The 20,503-nt window shown below is 35.2% G+C and overlaps 4 protein-coding genes across 7 annotated transcripts; 2 read left to right on the forward strand and 2 right to left on the reverse strand.

Annotated features, from left to right (window-relative positions):
• Positions 1-396: 396 nt before the first annotated feature.
• Positions 397-12,789, reverse strand: LOC129575479 (calcium-binding mitochondrial carrier protein SCaMC-2-B). 3 transcript variants are annotated; one of them, XM_055459175.1, is made up of 6 exons: positions 11,983-12,789; positions 11,745-11,871; positions 11,559-11,646; positions 10,262-10,373; positions 1,900-2,626; positions 397-1,764 (listed from the first exon to the last, which is right to left on the reverse strand). In XM_055459175.1, the coding sequence occupies exons 1-6, from the start codon at positions 12,205-12,207 to the stop codon at positions 1,565-1,567; spliced, it is 1,479 nt and encodes a 492-aa protein (XP_055315150.1). In that variant the 5' UTR covers positions 12,208-12,789; the 3' UTR covers positions 397-1,564. The 3 variants fall into 3 exon arrangements, with proteins under 3 accessions (XP_055315150.1, XP_055315152.1, XP_055315153.1); XM_055459177.1 differs by lacking the exons at positions 10,262-10,373; positions 11,559-11,646; positions 11,745-11,871; positions 11,983-12,789 and adding an exon at positions 7,572-8,060; XM_055459178.1 differs by lacking the exons at positions 10,262-10,373; positions 11,559-11,646; positions 11,745-11,871; positions 11,983-12,789 and adding an exon at positions 2,701-3,426.
• A 45-nt stretch (positions 12,790-12,834) lies between these two features.
• Positions 12,835-15,308, forward strand: LOC129575480 (ADP-ribosylation factor GTPase-activating protein 1). The gene is made up of 8 exons (XM_055459179.1): positions 12,835-13,188; positions 13,265-13,432; positions 13,527-13,891; positions 13,964-14,078; positions 14,180-14,269; positions 14,402-14,461; positions 14,616-14,758; positions 14,841-15,308. Exons 1-8 carry the CDS (start codon positions 13,129-13,131, stop codon positions 15,091-15,093), a joined length of 1,254 nt encoding a protein of 417 aa, XP_055315154.1. The 5' UTR covers positions 12,835-13,128; the 3' UTR covers positions 15,094-15,308.
• A 393-nt stretch (positions 15,309-15,701) lies between these two features.
• Positions 15,702-16,878, reverse strand: LOC129575491 (60S ribosomal protein L23). Its single transcript, XM_055459194.1, has 4 exons — positions 16,804-16,878; positions 16,370-16,453; positions 16,125-16,252; positions 15,702-15,982 (listed from the first exon to the last, which is right to left on the reverse strand). Exons 1-4 carry the CDS (start codon positions 16,814-16,816, stop codon positions 15,785-15,787), a joined length of 423 nt encoding a protein of 140 aa, XP_055315169.1. The 5' UTR covers positions 16,817-16,878; the 3' UTR covers positions 15,702-15,784.
• Positions 16,879-17,195: 317 nt separating this feature from the next.
• LOC129575488 (metaxin-2) lies at positions 17,196-18,915 on the forward strand. Of its 2 annotated transcripts, XR_008688804.1 has the most exons (6): positions 17,196-17,344; positions 17,417-17,523; positions 17,596-17,835; positions 17,914-18,155; positions 18,226-18,485; positions 18,544-18,689. XR_008688804.1 is itself a non-coding variant. In XM_055459190.1 (5 exons), exons 1-5 carry the CDS (start codon positions 17,299-17,301, stop codon positions 18,404-18,406), a joined length of 816 nt encoding a protein of 271 aa, XP_055315165.1. In that variant the 5' UTR covers positions 17,196-17,298; the 3' UTR covers positions 18,407-18,915. The 2 variants fall into 2 exon arrangements, 1 of the variants encoding a protein (XP_055315165.1); XM_055459190.1 differs by having other exon boundaries at positions 18,226-18,915.
• Positions 18,916-20,503: the final 1,588 nt, after the last annotated feature.

Raw genomic sequence — 20,503 nt, forward strand, 5'->3', positions numbered from 1 at the left:
AAAAAAAAGGTACACAAAACTTGTTTGTACAAGTGCGTTGTGATTCATATGTGTGTACGGTTGCCCTCTTTATTCTCAAGCTGTGCAGTTCTGATACTTCAATCGTTAGGACGTGAGACATGTTGATATAATGAACTTGAAACTTTAGCTGATTTAATAAAATTCTAAGCGACATCTGATTTTTCAAGAGTAAAATTGATAAAAAGAACGTTTCGTGTAACATATTGGAAACTCATTTGTGATAACAGACTTTAAATAATAGAAGAAATCATTTCTCATTGAATTTGTAACACACGTTTGAATACGCATATTTTTATTGCTGTTTGCTGCTCGTCAACTAAAAACCATTAGAAAGAAGTCAAATAAAATTGAAAAAAAATCTTACAAATTAAAATATTGTTTTTAAAATCCAGAATTTATTTTTTTAAATTAAAATTGGTTTTAGTATTTTTCTTTGCAATTACAATTTCGAACTTAAAAATGATGAAATATTTTTAAACCAAATAGACGTTTTGTTTTCTTCTGGATAATAAGGAAATTTTATACATGGAAAATAATAAATAAAATAAATAGTCGTTTTGAAACGAAACCATTGATTTAATTCGAATCAACTAATAATGCTACAGGTAAACAATATAATCAATTAAAAGGTTGGCCAGCAATCTTTTCCATAAATCGTTCTATACAATATAAAATTGATTCATTGCACACCTCATCGGACTCGGATGGATGCTTTCGTATTATAGTTTGACTCATAATAGGCAGATGGCATTACAGATTAGATCACATTGAGATGTCAGCAATGTCTTGAACACGAAAACACGATGAACATTCGATGTTTTTAAATACAATACAATAAATAACCAAATAATTAAAATTTAAATAATTCAAAATGTAAAGAATGCCGAATAAAAATGATCTTCTGCTGAATTTTCTGCACTTTCAACGGTATACGTTAATCATGAGTCACTGATTACGCTGTGGAGGAGGTGTGATTCATGTAGTATATTTGTATGTCTTTCATCCAAACTGTGATAATTTCGTTAAAAAATCTTTTTCAAAGCAAAGTCAAAATGAACACCCATGGAATAATCAATAAATAACGCCACAATTTTTGTTGTTGTCGTTGCAAATCTAGCGTATCCTTGCGTAAAATTTTCATTCTCATTCAATTGTTATGATCTGACTGTTTTTGTTGTGAACGATGTAGTCCAGACATGCGTCACACGCAACATAATAAATCGTTGTTTTATCAGAATCTATGATTCAGGCTGTTGATTTTCTATTCCATTCACGATCATTTCATTCCATTCAATGATTTTACATCTTTGATGGAAGTTTGTGTGTATCATTTTAACATGTCACAAAAAAAAAAATCAAAGTATGTCTTTTTTCCCTTTTAAATTGTATAAGTTTCTTTTTAAAATGTTGAATAATTGAAATAGGCGAATGAATGAAATGACGGAAGTTTTTAGCAACGTGAAATTTGCAGTTTTTGTTCTTAAAAAAACTACATTTTTGTTAGAATAAGAGTTTCCAACGTAATATTCAATTGACTAAGTCATCATGTCATGTTGACGCCCAATACACGGCTTGCGTTCTCGTAAACGACGTATGAAATCGATACGGCTGGCAACACTTTGATGAAATTTGGCGTGATGCCTCTATACAACCCGGCAAATCCTTCCGTTCGGACGATGTGCTTGAACACCCCACCCATTGTCATTGTGCTATCTTTTTGTATCACTGTTTCGCTTTTGATTACTGCAATTGAAAAAATTGAAGGAAAAAAGATTTTCCAATTAGAAAAAAATAATTTTTGGCACTGTTCAAAATGCAACATTTGACATTTAAGACAAGTTTAAGAAAATCGATTGAAATACAATTGAATATGCTAACCTTGTGCTTGTAACCGTGTTCTGACTAATGCTAATGGATAGGAGCACACTTGACCGAGTGTGCTTGATACGCTGCCGCACGCCAACAACACCCAGAAGCTTGGTTGCTCATTTTCGTATTGACTTAAATATTTATTTTTAAGCGTTTCATAAACAGCCAGATCGATGCCTGCATACGGCAGAATTCCAATCAAATTTGGTAGGTAACCACGATAAAAACTGCGAACACCTTCATTTGTGTAGATTTTTGATGCTGCATCCAAAATACTGGAATACTGACCGGTTTTTCGGAGTGCCAATCGAGTTTTCAACACTTCTAAAGGATAGATTGCTGATTGACTGATGCCTCCGGCTACAGCACCAGCGGCAAATCGTTCGTAAATGCTCATGGGTCGGTCTTGGTTTTGACGAATCAATCGTTTAATCTGTTCATATGCAGCAAATTTCAAGGCACTTTCCGGTGCAATTTTCAACACATTGATTCCATTGCCACGCCAAAAGCTCGACACGCCACCCTCTTTCAACATGTAACGGAAACTGTCTGAAATGCTTGCTTTCGATGCCTGCACCTGCAGAAAGATTTTGATCCGATCTAATGGGGCTGTGCAAGTTCGTGATACAGCGCCAGCAATACCACCCGCTGCCAAGTGTCGCCACACTTTGCCACTGGCCATCTCATTTGCTGTGAAATCATCTGGCACATTCATATCCTCACCGATATCGATGCACTGCAACAAAAAGAGATATTTTATTATGTTAGTTATGGTAATTTAAACATCAGTATAATTTTTCTTCTTTTTACTTTGTTTTCAACTCTAACTTCAAACATCATGTAAGTGAAAAATACATTGCATTTCGTTGGATAAAATAATAAATGAATCATTTCAAGTCTGATGGGTGTGAGTGACTGAGTAAGATTGTAAAGTGGGGCTATTCATAGAATTCAAGTGAACATGTCAATGGTTTGAGGGAGTACCAAGAAATCAATTTCTGGGAAATCAAAATTTCTTGAAATTATTCCCAAATTAAAATTCAGATTCAAGCAGCATCCGTCAAAAATTCCATATTTATTGTTGTTTATCTTTGTCATAAGCATTCTATTAGTATTTCTAGTCATCATTTTTCGTTCCATTGCCCAATGTGTCGCTAATTATGGCATATGATAGAAAAAAGCACGCGTTCAGCAAGTGGTCAACCAAGGGGGAAAGCAGTAATCTAGTACTGCATTCAATACCAATTCAATGCTATTCACTGCGATCCAATGTTGCACAATATTCTATTTCATTCGAATCTAGTACGTCGCGCATAACACAACTACACAATGGAGATACTTATATTGTATAGCATTGATTTGAATTTATTTGCATTGAATCGGCATTGTATGCAGTACTAGATTACTACTTTCCCCCTTGGGGTCAACTGATTTTTTCCATTTCTCTCTCAGTGGTTATTGATATCATTATAGCTAATACTCTGTTGTTTTATGTTTTATAATAGTGCAATAGGATTGCAAGAAGATCAATAAAATGAAAGAAAAACAAATCGTTTCGAACTCAAAGGCTTTGATTAAATTATCGATAATGCATCAGCAATTTTTACGGAATAGTTTGATATATAAGTTTTGTGCATTAGCATCAAGTGTGCGACTGATATTAGGTCAGGTTATCGTTATCAGTGTGTTCTACGATTCACGGAAAGCGACGGCGGCAGCAGTAGCGACGACAGCTCTGTCTGGGGCGCAAAAAAAAAATCATGGCACAATCTGTTACCAGTTGTAACTGACTTCGCATGAAATTCCCGGTATGATGATTCGCAATTGTCGCGCTTCGGAATCGGCAAACAAAAACGAATGATGAAATCATTCGGCAAATATACATGTACAATAACTAAAGCGAGATTCATTTGTTTGATTTGAATGATTTGAAATTGCTCGCATCAGCGACAATTTATTGAACTTTGTTCATTTCCACGGCGCAGAAAAAAAAAGAACCGATAGGAAACAAGTACTTCACTTGAAAAATCGATTAACATAGAAAAAAAAAGTGTTCCAGAGTGATAGCGGAGGCAATCATCAGAACGGCAGTATACAAAGTACATATTATAAAAATCAACAGCTGTACTGATGATGTACGACATTAGATGTCATGCCTCTCTGGATTGGCGTGTGTTTTGCTTCGTTGGAATTTGAATACACGAAACTAGATTGTTCAATTGGGTATTGTCATAAATTACATTTCAGTCTCGACTAGATATTCCGGAAAAAAAATTGGATTTTTGGTTTTTCTCATTCACCTTGTGTGATAATGTGAATGAGACACTTCTTTTGTTCGGTGAATTTCCTGCGATAAGAGGCCGTCATCATATGATCTGAAAGTAGCGCGTGTCAACACAATACTCAAAATAATAGATGGCAAATCGAAAAGTCCAAAACAATTGCAAACCAAAATGAGTGATAGCTTTCGATCGAAGTTAATGACTTCACCAAAAAAACACATTGCATCATATCAATGGAGAATTTATATACTTTCTTGTATGTTTGGAGCAGGCAGTTGACATTACAAGGATTGATCTATCAAGACTTTGACCCTTTTTTCTGTTTGAATACAAAAGTAAATAAAAATTTTGTACGATTTTCTTCTATTGCTTGTTTTGAAAATCAACGGAGATGGGTGGAATAATAACAACAATAAAAAAAAAGGTGGAAATTAACACGTCAGTTGATAGTACGGTGTTTACATTAGCATTAGGTCCAAAACAAGAAGCAGACTCTGGGTAAATACTCTTTGACTCGAACGTTATAGAATGTGCACACCGGTACAATTCCATATGTTTTTTTTTGTTGACGTCAACCATTGACGACGTTAGAAAGCGGCGCATGGCAGTTAAATGTAGTTTGTTCGTCGTAATTTGATTGGCTGTGTGTTAATCGGTTTGAATTGTGGGGTCGTTGGTACACACACCCGACGTTTCCTTCTTCTATTTTTTTTTTTTTTCAAATTTGTTGATGTCAATTAAATGAACTCCAAAATGTAAACAAGTCCGTGGTTCAAAAAAAATTCGAGTACTGAACTTTGGAAAAGAGAGAAAAAAAACCAACGAACATTCCACCAGTTTCATTCGATGGGGTAAAACAAGCGAATGAGTGAATCAGAAGAGGAACTATGTAAAGATAACATATTTTTAAAGAAATGACGACTCAGCGATAACGATCATCAATGAGAGTGGAACAATACTTGTATTTCAGGGGGTTAATTCTTTTGTTTGCCACTTTCAATAGTCGTGATATATATTTTTATTTCTGTTTAATTTCGAGTACGAGAGAGTACAATGAACGGGAAGACAATTAGGAGGTAAATGCTCGATAAAACAAATTTCTGTCAAAGATTTGGTTCATTCCTGAACCTGTTAATTGGCCATCATAAAATATTCATTTGTTTTGCTTTATTTCCATTCTATTTTATTATTCAAACAGATTGATCAACAAGTGCGCTTGTAGATGCGCTTTTTTTCTTTTGTTTGTTCAATTTTTTCTCTGTTAGCAACACGACATTTATTGTTATATGACCCAAAAGCAATGACGTCGACCGTAGACGAACAGTCCCATTCGTGTAAATAATAAACCAGACACTGACGCTTCGAGTTTTTTCGCTGTCATTGCCAACATCATAATCAGTGCCCCTTTGAAACTTCATAACGAGTCATCCCAACTAATCACAATATGAATGCTTATGTTGACTACATACCACATGCTATCTTTCCTGTGTGTATGATTGTAAGAGATATTTATTCAATTCTATTTGCAATGTTCAGTTTATTCAATTTATTGTCGCCTTTTAGAAGCAGCGCGTGGCAATTGTAGAACTTGCACTCATTTTAACCGAAAAAAAAGTCGGTCAATTTCACACTCACTCACATACAAACCGATTTTTGAGATCATATGTATCGTAATTTTCCGAACCGTTCGCATTAATTCGATTTCGAGAGTCGAATAATATCAAAAAGAATATCCCATTGCGACTGATTTGATGCCAATCTTTTTGAACATTTCACTGTCAAATAAAACTCCCACTTATCTTGAGTCAATAATTAGGGCAAACTGGGCGATACTTAATACCAAATTGCTATCATAAAACTCATTTGCACTTTTAATATGCACTGGATCAGACAGGTTTTAACCACCAAATGTTAATCTTTCAATTTATCATACAGAACATCATTCGTATTAAATTGCAATCGATCGTTTGTGAGACGCAACCAAGCCAATTATCACATTGGAATTCGGATCAATCGAAGCTAATTGTCTTTAAATTGTCGAACAGACGTATAATAGGTGAGTGAAAAAAAAAAGAGAAAAAAAACAAACAAACAAACACGCACACACAAAATCCGCTTACCAACGACATGTTGAAGAGATTATGAGTGAAGAAAGAAAATAAAATCAATTGAAGCAAGTAGAAGAATTCAATTCTTAACAAACAAACAGAAATCCGAATGAAAAAAAGACCAGCGACGAAATGGTTTTCGACGAGGCCATAAAAACCGTTTCACGGCTGTTACATTTGGCGATGGCAACAATTACAAGTATTCACTAAATTAGTTCACACGTGTTATTGCATACATTTGAAAAATCCGCGCATCGCCGTTTCAAATATGAAACGACGCATTTCGTTTGGTTTATGTTGCTTGCCAAGAAAAATAATTCGATGTATTGTAAACAGCTGTAAAGGCGCGGAAGTAATTTTTTCATTAATTTGCGGAATTGAATACTATCGCGGAATTAGGAAACCAATTCATCTTGCACATCTATATCCTTCTGTGCGGCTGTATTTCGTAATACGTTGCATTGAATGGATCTGTTACATACATATATGACTCATGTTACGCTTTGCGTCAACCAATTCCACGAAAACTACACCAAAACATACTGATAAAATGGCAACGATAACATCCCGCGCGAAGTGGGTTTCGAATTACTCTTGACGCTGTAAACTGAACCATGAACGGTATGATATGCATACTTGATTTTGGTATTTTGTGAGTAGTAGAAAAAGTAAAAAAAAAAACCAGCCTTATGTAATTTTTTTGAATGGGAAAGACCCGCCAATATCGCGCTCAGACTCTTACAAGAATGACAATGATTCATACTATACGTAGTAATTTTGAATTGTCGTCACCATTCACTTTTCAATTTACGAATGCTTCCCTTCTGCGTCTCTCGTTCAAACAAAAACTGGTTTTTTAGCGGTGATATTTAAATTTGAATAGAAGATATGCATTATCGCTTTTGAATACTGAGATGTCTACTTAGAAACATGCTTTTTTAGGCAATGTTTTTCTTTTCCTTCATTGCAATGATAAAGACGAGTTCATTGTCTATTCATCGGTTAAAATATATCGGTTATATTTGAACGCTCACCTTGCGATTCAATTCGATTGAAATGCGAGACCATAATGCAGAAATTTTTGTTTCGAATAAACGTGATATTGCTTCTTCTCACTTTCAAAAAAAAATGAGTTCAAGATATGATCAAGGTAGCAATTTCTTGTGACACAAATCTTATGCATTTAACAATCACTTGAAAATCAATGCTTGCCCAATAAAACTATTGTTACTAATGCGAAAAAAATGTCAAACGATAGAGAAGGAAAAACGTGTTTCTTCAATAAACCAACCTTTGAGAGTATTTCCCGGAAAGCCATAGCCAAATCATCCAAAATATCACCGGCCAATGGTACGTTATACTGTTCGTAAGCCATTTTGTGATCGTTGCTTTTGTTTAAATTGCGAAATTCGACAAAAAATAAAATGCAATCGGCAGAGAGAAGAAATATTCACTTTTTGTTGCTCTTCAATATACAATCACACAACAATTATCTCTTTTTTCTTCTTCTTCTTCTTCTTTTCACCCTCAATCAATATTTCTAATGCTTTTCAAATTTTCTGTGGCATATAAAAGTTCACTCTAATTCACTTTTATTTATTTGTGTTTTTTTTTTTTTCAATTTAAATAAACTTTCTCTTGGTACTCCTGCAAAAAAAAATTGCCACTACCAAACAAAATTACAGTTCGAATGGGCTTAAGCTTGCGTTAACTCGCTCTCGAAATGAGTGCGTCTGTAATTATTGGCACTTGGGCACAAACTAAACGCTTGGCCGTTTCAAGTGTGCACTGAACTTAAAGATCATTACCACGCGCGAACCAATACAAACATATGACCGGATCACACATATAAGCCGCGACAAGATAATGAACTCCGGCCCGTATACACGGACATGTGTGTGATGTGAACTATGTTCAAGCGCGTGACTGTCTCAGTGCGCACACCACAACAGCAAAACACGTTGTTCGGAAATTCAACACGTTGAGCTTGTTGCCGTGCGCGCATTCGATCCTAACCCTGATTAAATTGATGTTTTTGCATTTAGCAACCGTCTTTCGATGTGCGTATGTGTTGGTGTATTAAGGTATATGTGTGCGCGTTTGTGCAGACAGTGACCGAAAGTATAACAGACAAGCCTCCTTTTGAAATCAGCCGTTGAAAACATAGAAACACTGTATTTGTGAAGAAGAAAAAAACACCGACGCCGATATTGGTCGACGTCAATAGGCGCATCGGAAAAGGACGGTCGATCGTATAGTTTATATATTTCAGATCATTTCTAGAAGCACCTAGATCAACATGTTTAGTTGATCTTTAGCCATTTATTTATGTTTTATTTGTCGTCTACGGGAGTTTATTTTCTTCACTTTTTACCGTCGAAGTTTTATTTCCCCATTTTGTTCATGGCATGCAACTTATGAATATAAACGTGGAAGTTTAATCTCTTTATGAGCTCTTTGAAACCGATCGCAATTATTTTTGGTGCTTTGAATCGAAATGAAATGTTGCTTGATGTACCTATGTATTGGATTCAGTGCAACGGACGTTTTCATTCGTACAAGCAGGCTGAATAAGTGCTTTGAAATAGAAATGCACCTCATAGCACAATAGATTTGCTTATGAAAGAACATTAAAATGCAATGAATTTGGTAAAGCTGTGCACATTTCATTTTTCTTTTTTAATTACATCTCTTTTTTATTTCTTTATTTCGTTGAGACGCCAAAGACATATAGAGATCAGAGTACAATTCGGGCGATAATTGCTTTTGTTTTTGCATTTTTCTTTGCACATGTCACTTTTTAAATATTTGCCAATTGTATTGCTTCAGCGGATTCGAGGTCGAATTTCTAAAGTTTGACGCGCATCTTAGACCGAGATACAGTGCATACCGCATGAAACAATGAAGAAATACAAATTACAGGGAGCATTTCAGGCAGAGCTTCTGAAGGTTGGTCGTCCAGAGGGGGGTAATTTCAAATTGAAAATTTTAATTTTGGAATCGAGTATAGGTAATTCCAAAAGTGAAGAGCAATACAAGTTCATCACTTTTCAAAATCGATTCTATCTAGTGTGAACCCGCTTCGCAGAAAACGTGAGGACTTAAAAAAAAAGGTCCTCACTTTTGAATTTTAAATCAGAGTATGAGTAAAATGTTCCGCATAGGGGTAATTCCACAAAATTAATTCAGAGGGGGGTAATTTGACCTCTCGGACCCTGCTTCAGAAGCTCTGATTTTCAAGTAATTTTTCATAAAAATGATCGAGAAAAGAGTATTCAGCAAATAATACTCATTTCATACATTTTTTTATCATTAAGTGCGACATTCCAATAAATGCCATTCATTAAGTTTCACGTGACGTGTGTAATTCACCAACACCACGGAAAGAACCTTAAATTTAACATTTTTACACGGGTCTATAAATCATATCTCTCACAAATTGCCGACGCACACTGTTCATTTCAGATAAGAGACAGTGGATCGAATGAAAACGGAGACACCGAAAATAACTCGTACAGTACTCAATCAAACAAAAGATACTTTCGTTCTAATCTGTGAAATTTTATCCGAAGCAATAGTATAAGCAGAAGTGACAGCATGAAACCCTTTAATGGTTAACAGCAATGACGAATCCATGTAAATGTATATTCACAATGATGATATCATTTGCACATACGGTAGAAATGCCGGGTGATCACTTGTGATTCTCAATAATATTATAGAGTTTAGTGTATTTATATAGCAAAAACATGATAATTTTCGTTTTTGCCAATGAGAGAGAGATAGAGAGAGAGAGAGAGAGAGATAGGTGCGAAAAGAAAATGAGTGCGAATCGAAATAGAATGTGAGAATGATTTTATTCTCCTTCTTAATCAAAATAGGTCAATATAAATTGATAATTTGCTAATGGGTACAAAGCAAGCTAAATGCTATCAATTGATGCAATTCTGATTTGTTTTTTTTTCTCAATGTTTAGCTTACCGTTGAATGTCTCCAGAAGCGGAGTATATCATGCAAGTCAGTTGACGGTGCCAGCAACAGGAAGTCCCTCCATTCATCGTACGATATGTTTAGACTCTTGTCCTGATCCATGCTAAAAAATTGCAAATTTTTTTTTTCAATACGATGTATATATCTAGCTATAAGAGCAAAACATGCATACAAAATCATTTGCTTCACTTGGAATGAGCGAACAAAACAGAACAGAACAACAAAAAAAAGAAAAAAAAAACCGCATGAAAGTTGTAAACGGTGGTCGTTTTCAAAACAATTTAAAGCAAACTCATCATCAACGTTTAATATTGTAAACATCACGCGCTTCTCATTAAATAAAGAATATAAAATACTCAGAATTTTTTCATCACGATTTCGGGGGCTTTTGTTGGAATGGGAGATGCCATATGCAGTTTGTTTTATCAGTCCAAAGATGGGCGATATAATTTTGGATTAAAATTCGAATGTTTGTATTAAGCTCGGTTATGTCTACAACCATTCGACTTTCGACATTTGAAATGGGCGTTGATATACGGTCAAAAATGATATAACCGATATGATAGCCGATATACAAAATATATTTTTGCATATATTCGCACATCATTCGCGTAAAAATTATGAACCAATGCAGAATTTAAAGAATTTCCTCCGTAATTTTACGGGAGATTTAACGAGAAGATGATGTCAAACGAAAATACGTAGAAAAAATGACCCAGCACAAATTTTAAAATCGGTACATAGCTAGCTTGTGAACTTCGATCAGCAGCACAGCATGCACATCGCCCGTCTATTTATGCCAGCTACCTATAAATAGGCATGCGAACGCTAAGTCGATTATATAAATCGATGGTTAACAATGTCAAGTTAAAAAGATGCAAATTATCACAAGTGGAAGCGCGCTTGAGACTCGTATTCGTTTGGCAAAAGTGGAGAACCCATAATGATCACGGGAAAATAATGAACAAAAAATACATTTAACAGGTTTGTGATTGACGAACACACGAAACGATAACTAACATACACAATACATGAACAGAACATGATCATCACAACCTCCGTTTCCTTCGGTGGCGAACCAAAATGGACGCTTATAATGTTTTGTCACGTTTCTCTTTTATTTGATTTGCACACACTTCAACCCAGCAAACTGACCTATTGGCAGATAACCACTCTTCGTCACTATCATAGACTAATCAACATGGGTATATATTTGAAGTAAAAATAAGCGAAAGAAAAAAGGACAAATCGAATGACTGAAATCTGAATGAAAATGTATTTTTCTTACCGTTCTAGCAATTTCGTTGCTTCCGCCTTGTCGATGTCAATGCCAAGCTCTTTAAATGCCAATATCAATTCCTCCAAATCCACCGATCCTAATTACGAGTTGACATCACCAAAGAAGCGGAAATTAGAAAATAAACCGAATATTAGAATTGGCCCGACGCTTAAATTTTTTACAAATCGCATTTACCATCATGGTTTCTATCTAAATGCGAAAATTGTAATTGCAAATTTTTTTCGTGCTCTCGAACATAATTGATGAACTCATTTAAACCAACATCACCACTTTTGTTGCTGTCTGACTCCTTCAGGAATTTCTGTTCGAAAGCAAGTCAAATGACAATTTTTGTTATTTTATTTTGGTTTTTTAATATTTATCATAATTTAAACTATATTCGCATCAGCTGTAAAAAAAAAATGACACTTACTTCGGCATACTGGGCTGACATGCCAACCCCTTTTAGAGCACAAGTTAAATCCTGAATGTTGATTCGCCCATTTCCATAGCGATCTAATCGTTTGAAAATACTGCCCAAACGTTCCTCAATCTCCAAATCCGTTTCGATGGAATTTAAATTCGATGACTGCTTGTCATTTTGATTGCCGGCCAAAAACTCCAAGCCATTTGGCTTACCTTCACTTTGACCTGACATTTTGCCATAAAAAAATTATTGTGCGATTTCCGAACGAATATATAAATGCGTTTAAATTTCCAATTATTATTTTTTTTTCTTTTCAAGATTCTATCTCTCTTGATTCTTCTATTCAATATCACGGATTCAACTCAATTGAAATTGTTTCGCCTGAACACATCTCCATTTACGTGACGTGTGCGCAAATATTATGTATTATTTTAACAAAACAATGAAAACGAGTTTAAAAAAAAAATCCACAATAAATTCTTATTAGCCTTTCCTTGGAATTTATTTTTTTCCGTACTACATACGGATATGTGATAATGTCACTTATGTCTAGTTCATGTGTTTGTTTGGAAACACTTGTAAATCAGAGGTTCTGTTTATGGGTATGTTCAATGGATATTTCAACTATATTTGCATTGGAATTTTGTGAATTCACCGAGTAATTTTTTATAAATACGAATGAATTCATTTGAAGAAATTGAAGCTGCGCAAAATATGTGTGAATAATAATTATTCTGCAGCATTTTCTGACAGCTGAGAGTAATAAATTACCATTACCATGTCCGCGTGAAAGATGAAGAACGCACCCGAAATAGCTTGCACTGAATTTGTCTGTCGAGAAAAACAATTCAAACTTACACGATAACACACGTCTTCAATTTTTGACACTTGCCATTTTTATGAATAATCTTACCAAGTGGATGGGAACTTTTGTTTCGCTGCTCTTTTAGAGAAAGGAACCAAGTTTTTTTTTGGTTGTTTTTCGCATTTTTTTAAAATTAAAATTGTTTTTACATCATATTCAATTAAAATAGCACACCGAAACAAAGTTCCCGGGCCCATTTCATAGAAAAAGAAGTTTTTTTTTGTGTGTGTATCAAATCGTATTATCAAAACAGACAAAGGGATAGAGAAAGCAATTAGTGTATAAAAATGGCCAGTCCACGAACCAGACGCATTTTACAAGAAATTCGGCCCACCAACGAAAATACTGTAAGTCCACAAGTGTAGTTGAGCCAGAATTGTTTTGAAAAACATTGATTTATTGGTGATTTTGTGTTTGATACAGAAATGTTTTGAATGTGGCACACATAATCCACAATGGGTGTCTGTAACATACGGAATATGGATCTGTCTGGAATGCTCGGGAAAACATCGCGGGCTTGGCGTACACTTATCATTCGTACGTTCGGTGTCGATGGACAAATGGAAAGATATTGAATTGGAGAAGATGAAGGTTTGTGCCAAAACAAAAGGAAAATTCTTTTTTTTTTTTTTTTTAATTTAAACCAACGATGTAAATGTTTTTTTTTTCTTCAACTTTCTAAAAGGTTGGTGGAAATCAGAAAGCACGCGAGTTCTTCGATAGCCAGCCCGATTATGACGATACAATGTCCATTCAGCAAAAGTATAACACCAAAGCGGCTGCACTATATCGTGACAAAATATCAACGCTAGCTCAAGGGAAACCATGGAGTGAAGAAGCGTCAAAAGCATCGAATTACAACGCTTCATTCGCATTAGACACGCAAAAACATTCCAGCTCACGTAGCTCAAATACAGTAGAGACCAGCAAAAGCTATCAAGATTTAGGTGATGCTGCTGGTGGCTATCAGAATTTCAATACACGTGAATTCCGCGACCAAAAGGAGCATTTCTTTAATCGCATGCAAGAAGAAAATGCATCCAGGCCTGAGTACGTTACCGTGGTTTCGGTTTCTTTTCAATCGCATTTATTAATTGGTATTTGTTTCTTTTTAAATTGTAGTCATTTACCTCCTAGCCAAGGTGGAAAATATGCGGGATTCGGCTATACAAAAGATCCAATGCCAAAAAGCCAATCTCAAGAATTGTTGGATACAACATTGACATCCCTAACCAGCGTTAGTATCCTTAAAATTTGTTTATTTACTCAAGAAAACGTAATGCTATTTCACCTAACCTATTGAAAAAAAAAAAACAATTCTGAAACCAATTTTCTTAGGGATGGAATATGTTTTCGATTGGCGCCTCAAAAATTGCAAACACTGCCCGAGAAAATGTGTCGCGCTACGGAAACATTGCTGGCCAAAAGGTACGAACACATTACAAAATAACATCAAGTCAATTCGGATCCTTTTCTATTCTTTATTTTAACGTTTGATGCGTTTTTTTACTTTATTTTTTTTTTCTGTTAATTTATTTTCTGTGATTTATCAATGGGAAGGTCAAAGATGGGACTTTATATGAAGATGTTAGTACAGGTGTCACTAGCTTTGCTTCAAAGGTTTGATTTTTGTTTGATTTTTTTTTTTCTTCAATATTTTCTTCCGTGTGTTGACTTTCGTTTGTTTCATCAGAAACTTTATATTCGTCAGTTGATTGCATGCAATGACTCAGCTACTCGATACTAAATTAATTCTTTGTGTTTCGAATTATAGATTGGTGAATTGGGCAAAAAAGGTTGGAGTACCCTGAATGGTGCCAATTTATCATCACCGCAAGATGGCTACGAGAATAGTTTTGGCGATAATTACCAAAACACGAACATTCCACGTTCACAATCGTATCAAACGGATAGCTAGTACGCAATGCTCTATCTATTGCTAAACTTAATTATTATTCACTTTTGCCCAATTCAAACTAATTGATGTGTATTTATTCAGCCATTCTGGTTCGAACAACGATGGAAATTGGAACGGATTCGATAATAACTTTGAGACACAAACACAATCTTATCAAGGTGGTTCGTCCGAGCCACAAATCGCATCACCAACAGTAAATAATTCCACAAGAAAACAACACAAGAGCGAAAAGGGGGAAAACTTTGCCGCACTTGATGTTAAAGCTTCCAAACCGAAACCGACTAATAAGACCAAAAGCATTGAAGATGATGCTTGGAACCTGCTAAACAATTAACAACATTACAATCGTCCAAGATCATTTAAATACCGAAAATAAAGAGAATAACACAATTTTACTATGCAAAATGTATATAAATCAATTCAATGTGAAACCGTTTAAAATTCAAAAGTAAAGTCTTTATGTTGAGAGAGTATTTGTAATTGAAACGAGAGAAAAAAAAGAAGAATTTGATATAAAACACATGGCAGAACTAACAAACAAAAACAAAAGCACATGGATGAATTTTATGACTTTGATGTGATGTTGAATGAATGTCCCATTCTTTCAATTGAGAATTCTAAGACTCTGGACAACCTCTTCCAAATCTTTACGAATTTATTATTTCTTATTGCGAATCTTCGCGTATGATGCGTATAATGAATAAACTAAATGAGCACATTTGACATCAACTGTCATATGTTTCATTGAAAAATTCGCGCGAATACAATGATTTCTTTGGTTTGCTGCAGATTTTGGGATAGTTAGTTTGTTTTACAAATCAGCAGTTTCGGCAAGTTTTCGTATCAGAATACAAACCTTTATTGATGTCGGTGTAAACATATCACTCAATGCTGTAAAGGAATGTACTTGAAGCAAAGATGGAAAGTAAAAAATGCGATTCGTTTAACTTTATGAAAAATCGAAATTTCCCATATTTATTTTCTCAATATTCAGAAGCTTAAACGTGTGGTTGTTGTCATCACTTTTAAGCGATGGAGCTTGAGTTCGAAGCAATACGAGGCCATAAATCGGCGCATTCCTTTGCGACTGGGCCAGTGATAGCGGAACCTTTCATTTCACCTTTGTTGTTTACTATCACGCCCGCATTGTCCTCGAAGTATATAAACACACCATCACGTCTTCTGAACGGTTTCCGCTGGCGAATGACCACGGCTGGCATAACCTACAAAAAGAATTAATCAAATCCAATGGATTAGTACACGCACATACATACACATACTTTTCGAATCACTTCACCATGTTTTCAATTGAATGTTTCAGAGAGAGAAAAAAAAATGCCAATTTAAATCAATAAAAAGTCTTACCTTTTTACGCAATTCTGGTTTACCCTTCTTGACTGTGGCAACGAACATGTCACCAGCTCCAGCAGCTGGCAAACGATTCAAACGACCACGGATGCCATGGACAGCAATGACGTACAAGTTTTTACCACCTGAAATACAGAAAAAAACGTGTTCATGAATATCTATGCCGTTCTATAGAGTTTTGGGAAGAGAAAACAACACCCCAGGGCATTGCATATGATTGGATATGTGCAATTTTAAATTACCTGTGTTGTCAGCGCAGTTGATAACAGCACCAACTGGCAAACCAAGTGAAATACGGAATTTTCCTCCGGCGGTACCACCACGACCTTAAAAAAAAATAATTTGCGAAAAGAACGTGACACATTTTCCATTAGTTGATTTTGTAAAATAAAATCAAACCTAATTTTATTCATTGATCAAAAGTCATGTCGTTTGAAGCGATTCACACAACACATCGTGTGACTTAGCCATCAAACAAAACATCAGCTACTTTGACAATGTAAATTATACCGATGGCCAAGCCGATTTTCGACAAAGTTAAAAATTTCCCAATAAATTTGCAAAATTTCTACTGAAATTCACTCGAAATCGATCCATCGGCACATATATTTGTACGATGATCAAAAATAATTGAAAAATTTTGTGATTTTTGACGATTATTTTCAAAAATATTTACCTCTCTTCGACATTATGAAGTGTTTTCTGCGAAAGGGAAATACACAAAGAAGGAGTCAATGTTGAAGTTTCCGGTACGAAGCCAAATGTCAGGCAAAAATTATCTGTACGCTGACATTTACAACGAGCTCAACGATGGCAATCGTTTTCGTATTGCCAACGATGATTTTCAAGTGTTTGGCTAACTTTGAGATTTATTGACGAAAATCCCCTCTTTTTTAGTCAATTAACTTTATGAAAAAAAAATTATGGTCTATTTTATGAATCTAAACGGAAATTTGAATATTAAAAAAATGAAAAGAAAATAGTTATTTGGACGATTTTAAGCTAAACTTCATCAATAAAGTTCATTTAGTACCAAATGAAACAGTCAGCGCACTCTCTCGGTGAACATGTCACTCAGTGACAGTTTGTCAACAACAAGCAAAAACACACGAAGAACTTGGAGTTTAACTCACTAAAATTATATTTCTTTAAAAGAACTTCTTGGCTAAAAATGAGTTCACCAGTGACAAGTCAACTGCTAGAGCAGGAAATCATGGGTAGTTTAAATAATGAAGTTTCAATATAAACAATACATATGAATGGTAATAATTGTTTCATTTTTTGCGCAGCTGAAGAGCCATGGTGCAACGAGACCAAATTATACCAGCCATACGAAGCGGAGCAGATTCTATTGGCAGAGAATGCCAGCTGTTTGGCAGTGAAAGCATATTTGAATGTAATTAGAATCCGTTGAAAAGACCTTTTGAAAGAATTGATAAATCAAGCAACCCATCAATCCATTCCACAGATGTGTAATTTGCCATACGAAATCGAACCGTGTTCAAATGCCGAGTACATGAGTCCAGGCGGCCATATGACAAAGTTACCAGTGTTACAGTGCGGAGCATTTGTTGTATCAGAGCTGGAGCCGATTATTAATCTCGTAGAGCGAAAAGGGTTATCGTTGACTGCATCAATGGATGCTGACGAAAAGAACGACCTAAGAGCGTACCTCAGTTTGACTGAGAAAATTTTTACAAATGCAGAAGTAAAATTGAGAGCCGACCCTAACCTTTCGCGTGTTCTTTAAAAAAAAAAAACTCAAAATATTTTAAACGATTTTCAGCTGTACATTTGTTGGATGGATAAGCAAACACTGGAAGAAGTGACATACAAACGATATGGATCCGTATATCCTTGGCCACTGAATCACATTCAAAATTGGCGTAAGCGAAGTGCAGTCGTAAAAAAGTTAAAAGTATTCAACTGGGCATCGTACACAAATGAACAAGTTGTGAAAAAAGTACGCAAATGCTGTGCGTTCTTAAAGGAAAAACTAGGAAACAATCAATATTTCTATGGGGATACGTAAGTTGTGAGATGGAAAATTTGTGATTTGAGCGCAAACATTGATTTCCTTTGTTCTCTTATTATCCAGTCCAACCGAATTAGATGCTTTAGTCTTCGGGCATATTTACACAATCCTGACCACACCGTTGCCGAATAACAACCTGCAACAGTTGATCAAAAATAATTTCGAGTCACTCGTGGACCTCTGTTTCCGAATTGAAAAGGAGTATTTCAATAAATCGTCACATGCATCAACCAGCACCAAATAGATAGATTGGCTTGCATAATCAAGTCGCATGACACACGCATAAATTCAAAGCAAATTGAAATGACATCCTCGCATACAAAGTCAGAATTAAATGATGCAATCTTAGAAATTGTTTAACATATTTTTCTTTTATTTTAGTTTTTGCTTGAAATTTGTTAACATGTTAGGATTTTAGTTCAATAGTGGAGGAAAAAAATGACTTAAAGTACGGGCCATTTGAAGGAGAAAAGAAACAAAGAATAAATAAATATGTTAAAAAAAAAGAGTAACAACATTTAAATAAATTCTTTTCAATTCTTGACGTTACATTTATAAAGAAATCCTCGGCTACGAACATTTATCGGAATACACTTTTTGGCCACACAATCGGGCCGGCGGGGATAAATTCCAATGAAATAAGGCCTCTAGACTGAAAAAATTCTCACGATATAGTTGTGCTGTCACAGGTCTTCAATAAATCTATGAATGTCAAAAGTCGCGTCTCAACGATTCGATATTCCGAATTGAGGCTGTGAGAATGAAAATGGCAATACAGGAATAAACATTCTGAAGCGCACCATGAAAAAAAAATTCACAAAAGTGAATCATGAGTTCTGAATACGTAAAAGTGAACCATGAACCTCCTATGCTGCCCATGTAAATTCATGTTTCACTTTTGCATATTCAGAACTCATGTTTCATTTTTGCGAATTTTTTTTCTTGATGCGTTTCAGAATGTTTATTCCTGTATTGCCATTTTCATTCTCACAGTCTCAATTGATGCAAATAAAATTTCTGTTGTTGCAACTCAAGTTGATATTTGAAGCTATCTCAATAGGAACAAATGCATTTTAAAATTCGTTTCTTTTCTCATCTAAAATTTCACACAGCAATTTTCATTCGAATATGTTTATCGACTACTATGTAGTCGTTACGTAGAATTAATATTCAAAGTAGATATCAGAAGCTAACTAAAATGATTTCATACACAATGAAATGATTGTTCAGTCGCCAGAGAATTGATAAACAAGTTGCCCGCAAGTAAGCTAATTATGAAAAAAATATTTCAACAGTTCAGATATAATCATTTCGTTTTCTTTGTGTTTGTTGTTCGGTGTGTATGTAAATTGTAGATAAATTATTCTCCAATACATTTTCAACGAAATATCATCAAATGAAGTAAAGAATAGTGTTATATATGTAGAGTTCACGTATCAAAAAATTCCAAATGACAACTGATTATGTTAGCTATAAAACAGATTTGTTGAAGGCAAGAGTAATATTTAAAACGCTTAAAAGTAGAGAGAATTTTATCTATGGGTGAGATTGAGAGTGGAGTATGTTTTTTCTTCGATTTATATTTTTGAAAAGGCGAGTATGCTTTCTGATGATTCTGTTGTCGTTAAAGTAGAGTATGTTGGCGTATCGTCTAGCCTACGCGGTGTTCACGGTTTCCGCACAACTGATAAGAGATAAAAACATGGTGTCTTCGGCAAAGTTGTAGTACTCGGGGTCCTCTATAACTAAACTCAAGACAGTTATCTCATATCTCTTATCAAATCGCGCAAATAAAAAAGCAAAATTTATATAGAACTTTTTTTTCTTAACTTCATAACAAAGTGCCGCTGATATTGCATTGGCTTTTATGGCCAAATGTACACATGGAAATATCTCGAAAACGGCTGGGTTAATCGGCAAAACGGACCGTGGTGTCACTCCCGAAGGGAGTGCAAACACCCGGCTGGTTTGACGGCGTAGAATACAAATCCGGTGGAATTTCGACTGATCCATGGATTCTTAGGATTCGACCTGATTCTAGCACTTCAATTTCTTTCATAACAAAACATAGGTAGAATGTGTTTACAGATGCACATAAAAAAGGAAGCACTGGAATCTGGCCAAATCCTGAGAATCCATGGATCAGCCGAAATTTCACCGGATTTGTATTCTAGGCCATCAAACCAGTCGGGTGTATACACTCCCTTTAGGGAGTGACATCACGGTCCATTTTGCCGATTTACCCAGCCGTTTTCGAGATATTTCCATGTGCAAAAATTTAATAATATTATATTCAATTGCATTGGCGATTTGCAACCGATTATGAATGAGTGTAAATTTT

This window comes from Sitodiplosis mosellana, unplaced genomic scaffold (assembly GCF_009176505.1).
Source record: "Sitodiplosis mosellana isolate CC-2019 unplaced genomic scaffold, AAFC_SMos_1.0 Smas_scaffold_6167, whole genome shotgun sequence".
Classification (NCBI taxonomy): Eukaryota; Metazoa; Arthropoda; class Insecta; order Diptera; family Cecidomyiidae; genus Sitodiplosis; species Sitodiplosis mosellana.

Coding starts and splice junctions, on each gene's coding strand:
- LOC129575479 (XM_055459175.1), bottom strand. CDS start 12,207: ATGTCAGGTCAAAGTGAAGGTAAGCCAAATGGCTTGGAGTTTTTGGCC. Junction 11,647..11,744: donor TTTAGATAGAAACCATGATG/GTAAATGCGATT, acceptor ACTCGTAATTAG/GATCGGTGGATTTGGAGGAA. Junction 2,627..10,261: donor GCTTCTGGAGACATTCAACG/GTAAGCTAAACA, acceptor TTTTTGTTGCAG/TGCATCGATATCGGTGAGGA.
- LOC129575480 (XM_055459179.1), top strand. CDS start 13,129: ATGGCCAGTCCACGAACCAGACGCATTTTACAAGAAATTCGGCCCACC. Junction 13,189..13,264: donor GGCCCACCAACGAAAATACT/GTAAGTCCACAA, acceptor TGTTTGATACAG/AAATGTTTTGAATGTGGCAC. Junction 14,759..14,840: donor TCGTATCAAACGGATAGCTA/GTACGCAATGCT, acceptor GTATTTATTCAG/CCATTCTGGTTCGAACAACG.
- LOC129575491 (XM_055459194.1), bottom strand. Junction 16,253..16,369: donor CAACTGCGCTGACAACACAG/GTAATTTAAAAT, acceptor TCTGTATTTCAG/GTGGTAAAAACTTGTACGTC. Junction 15,983..16,124: donor AACCAGAATTGCGTAAAAAG/GTAAGACTTTTT, acceptor TTCTTTTTGTAG/GTTATGCCAGCCGTGGTCAT.
- LOC129575488 (XM_055459190.1), top strand. CDS start 17,299: ATGAGTTCACCAGTGACAAGTCAACTGCTAGAGCAGGAAATCATGG. Junction 17,836..17,913: donor AAATTTTTACAAATGCAGAA/GTAAAATTGAGA, acceptor AACGATTTTCAG/CTGTACATTTGTTGGATGGA. Junction 18,156..18,225: donor CAATATTTCTATGGGGATAC/GTAAGTTGTGAG, acceptor CTTATTATCCAG/TCCAACCGAATTAGATGCTT.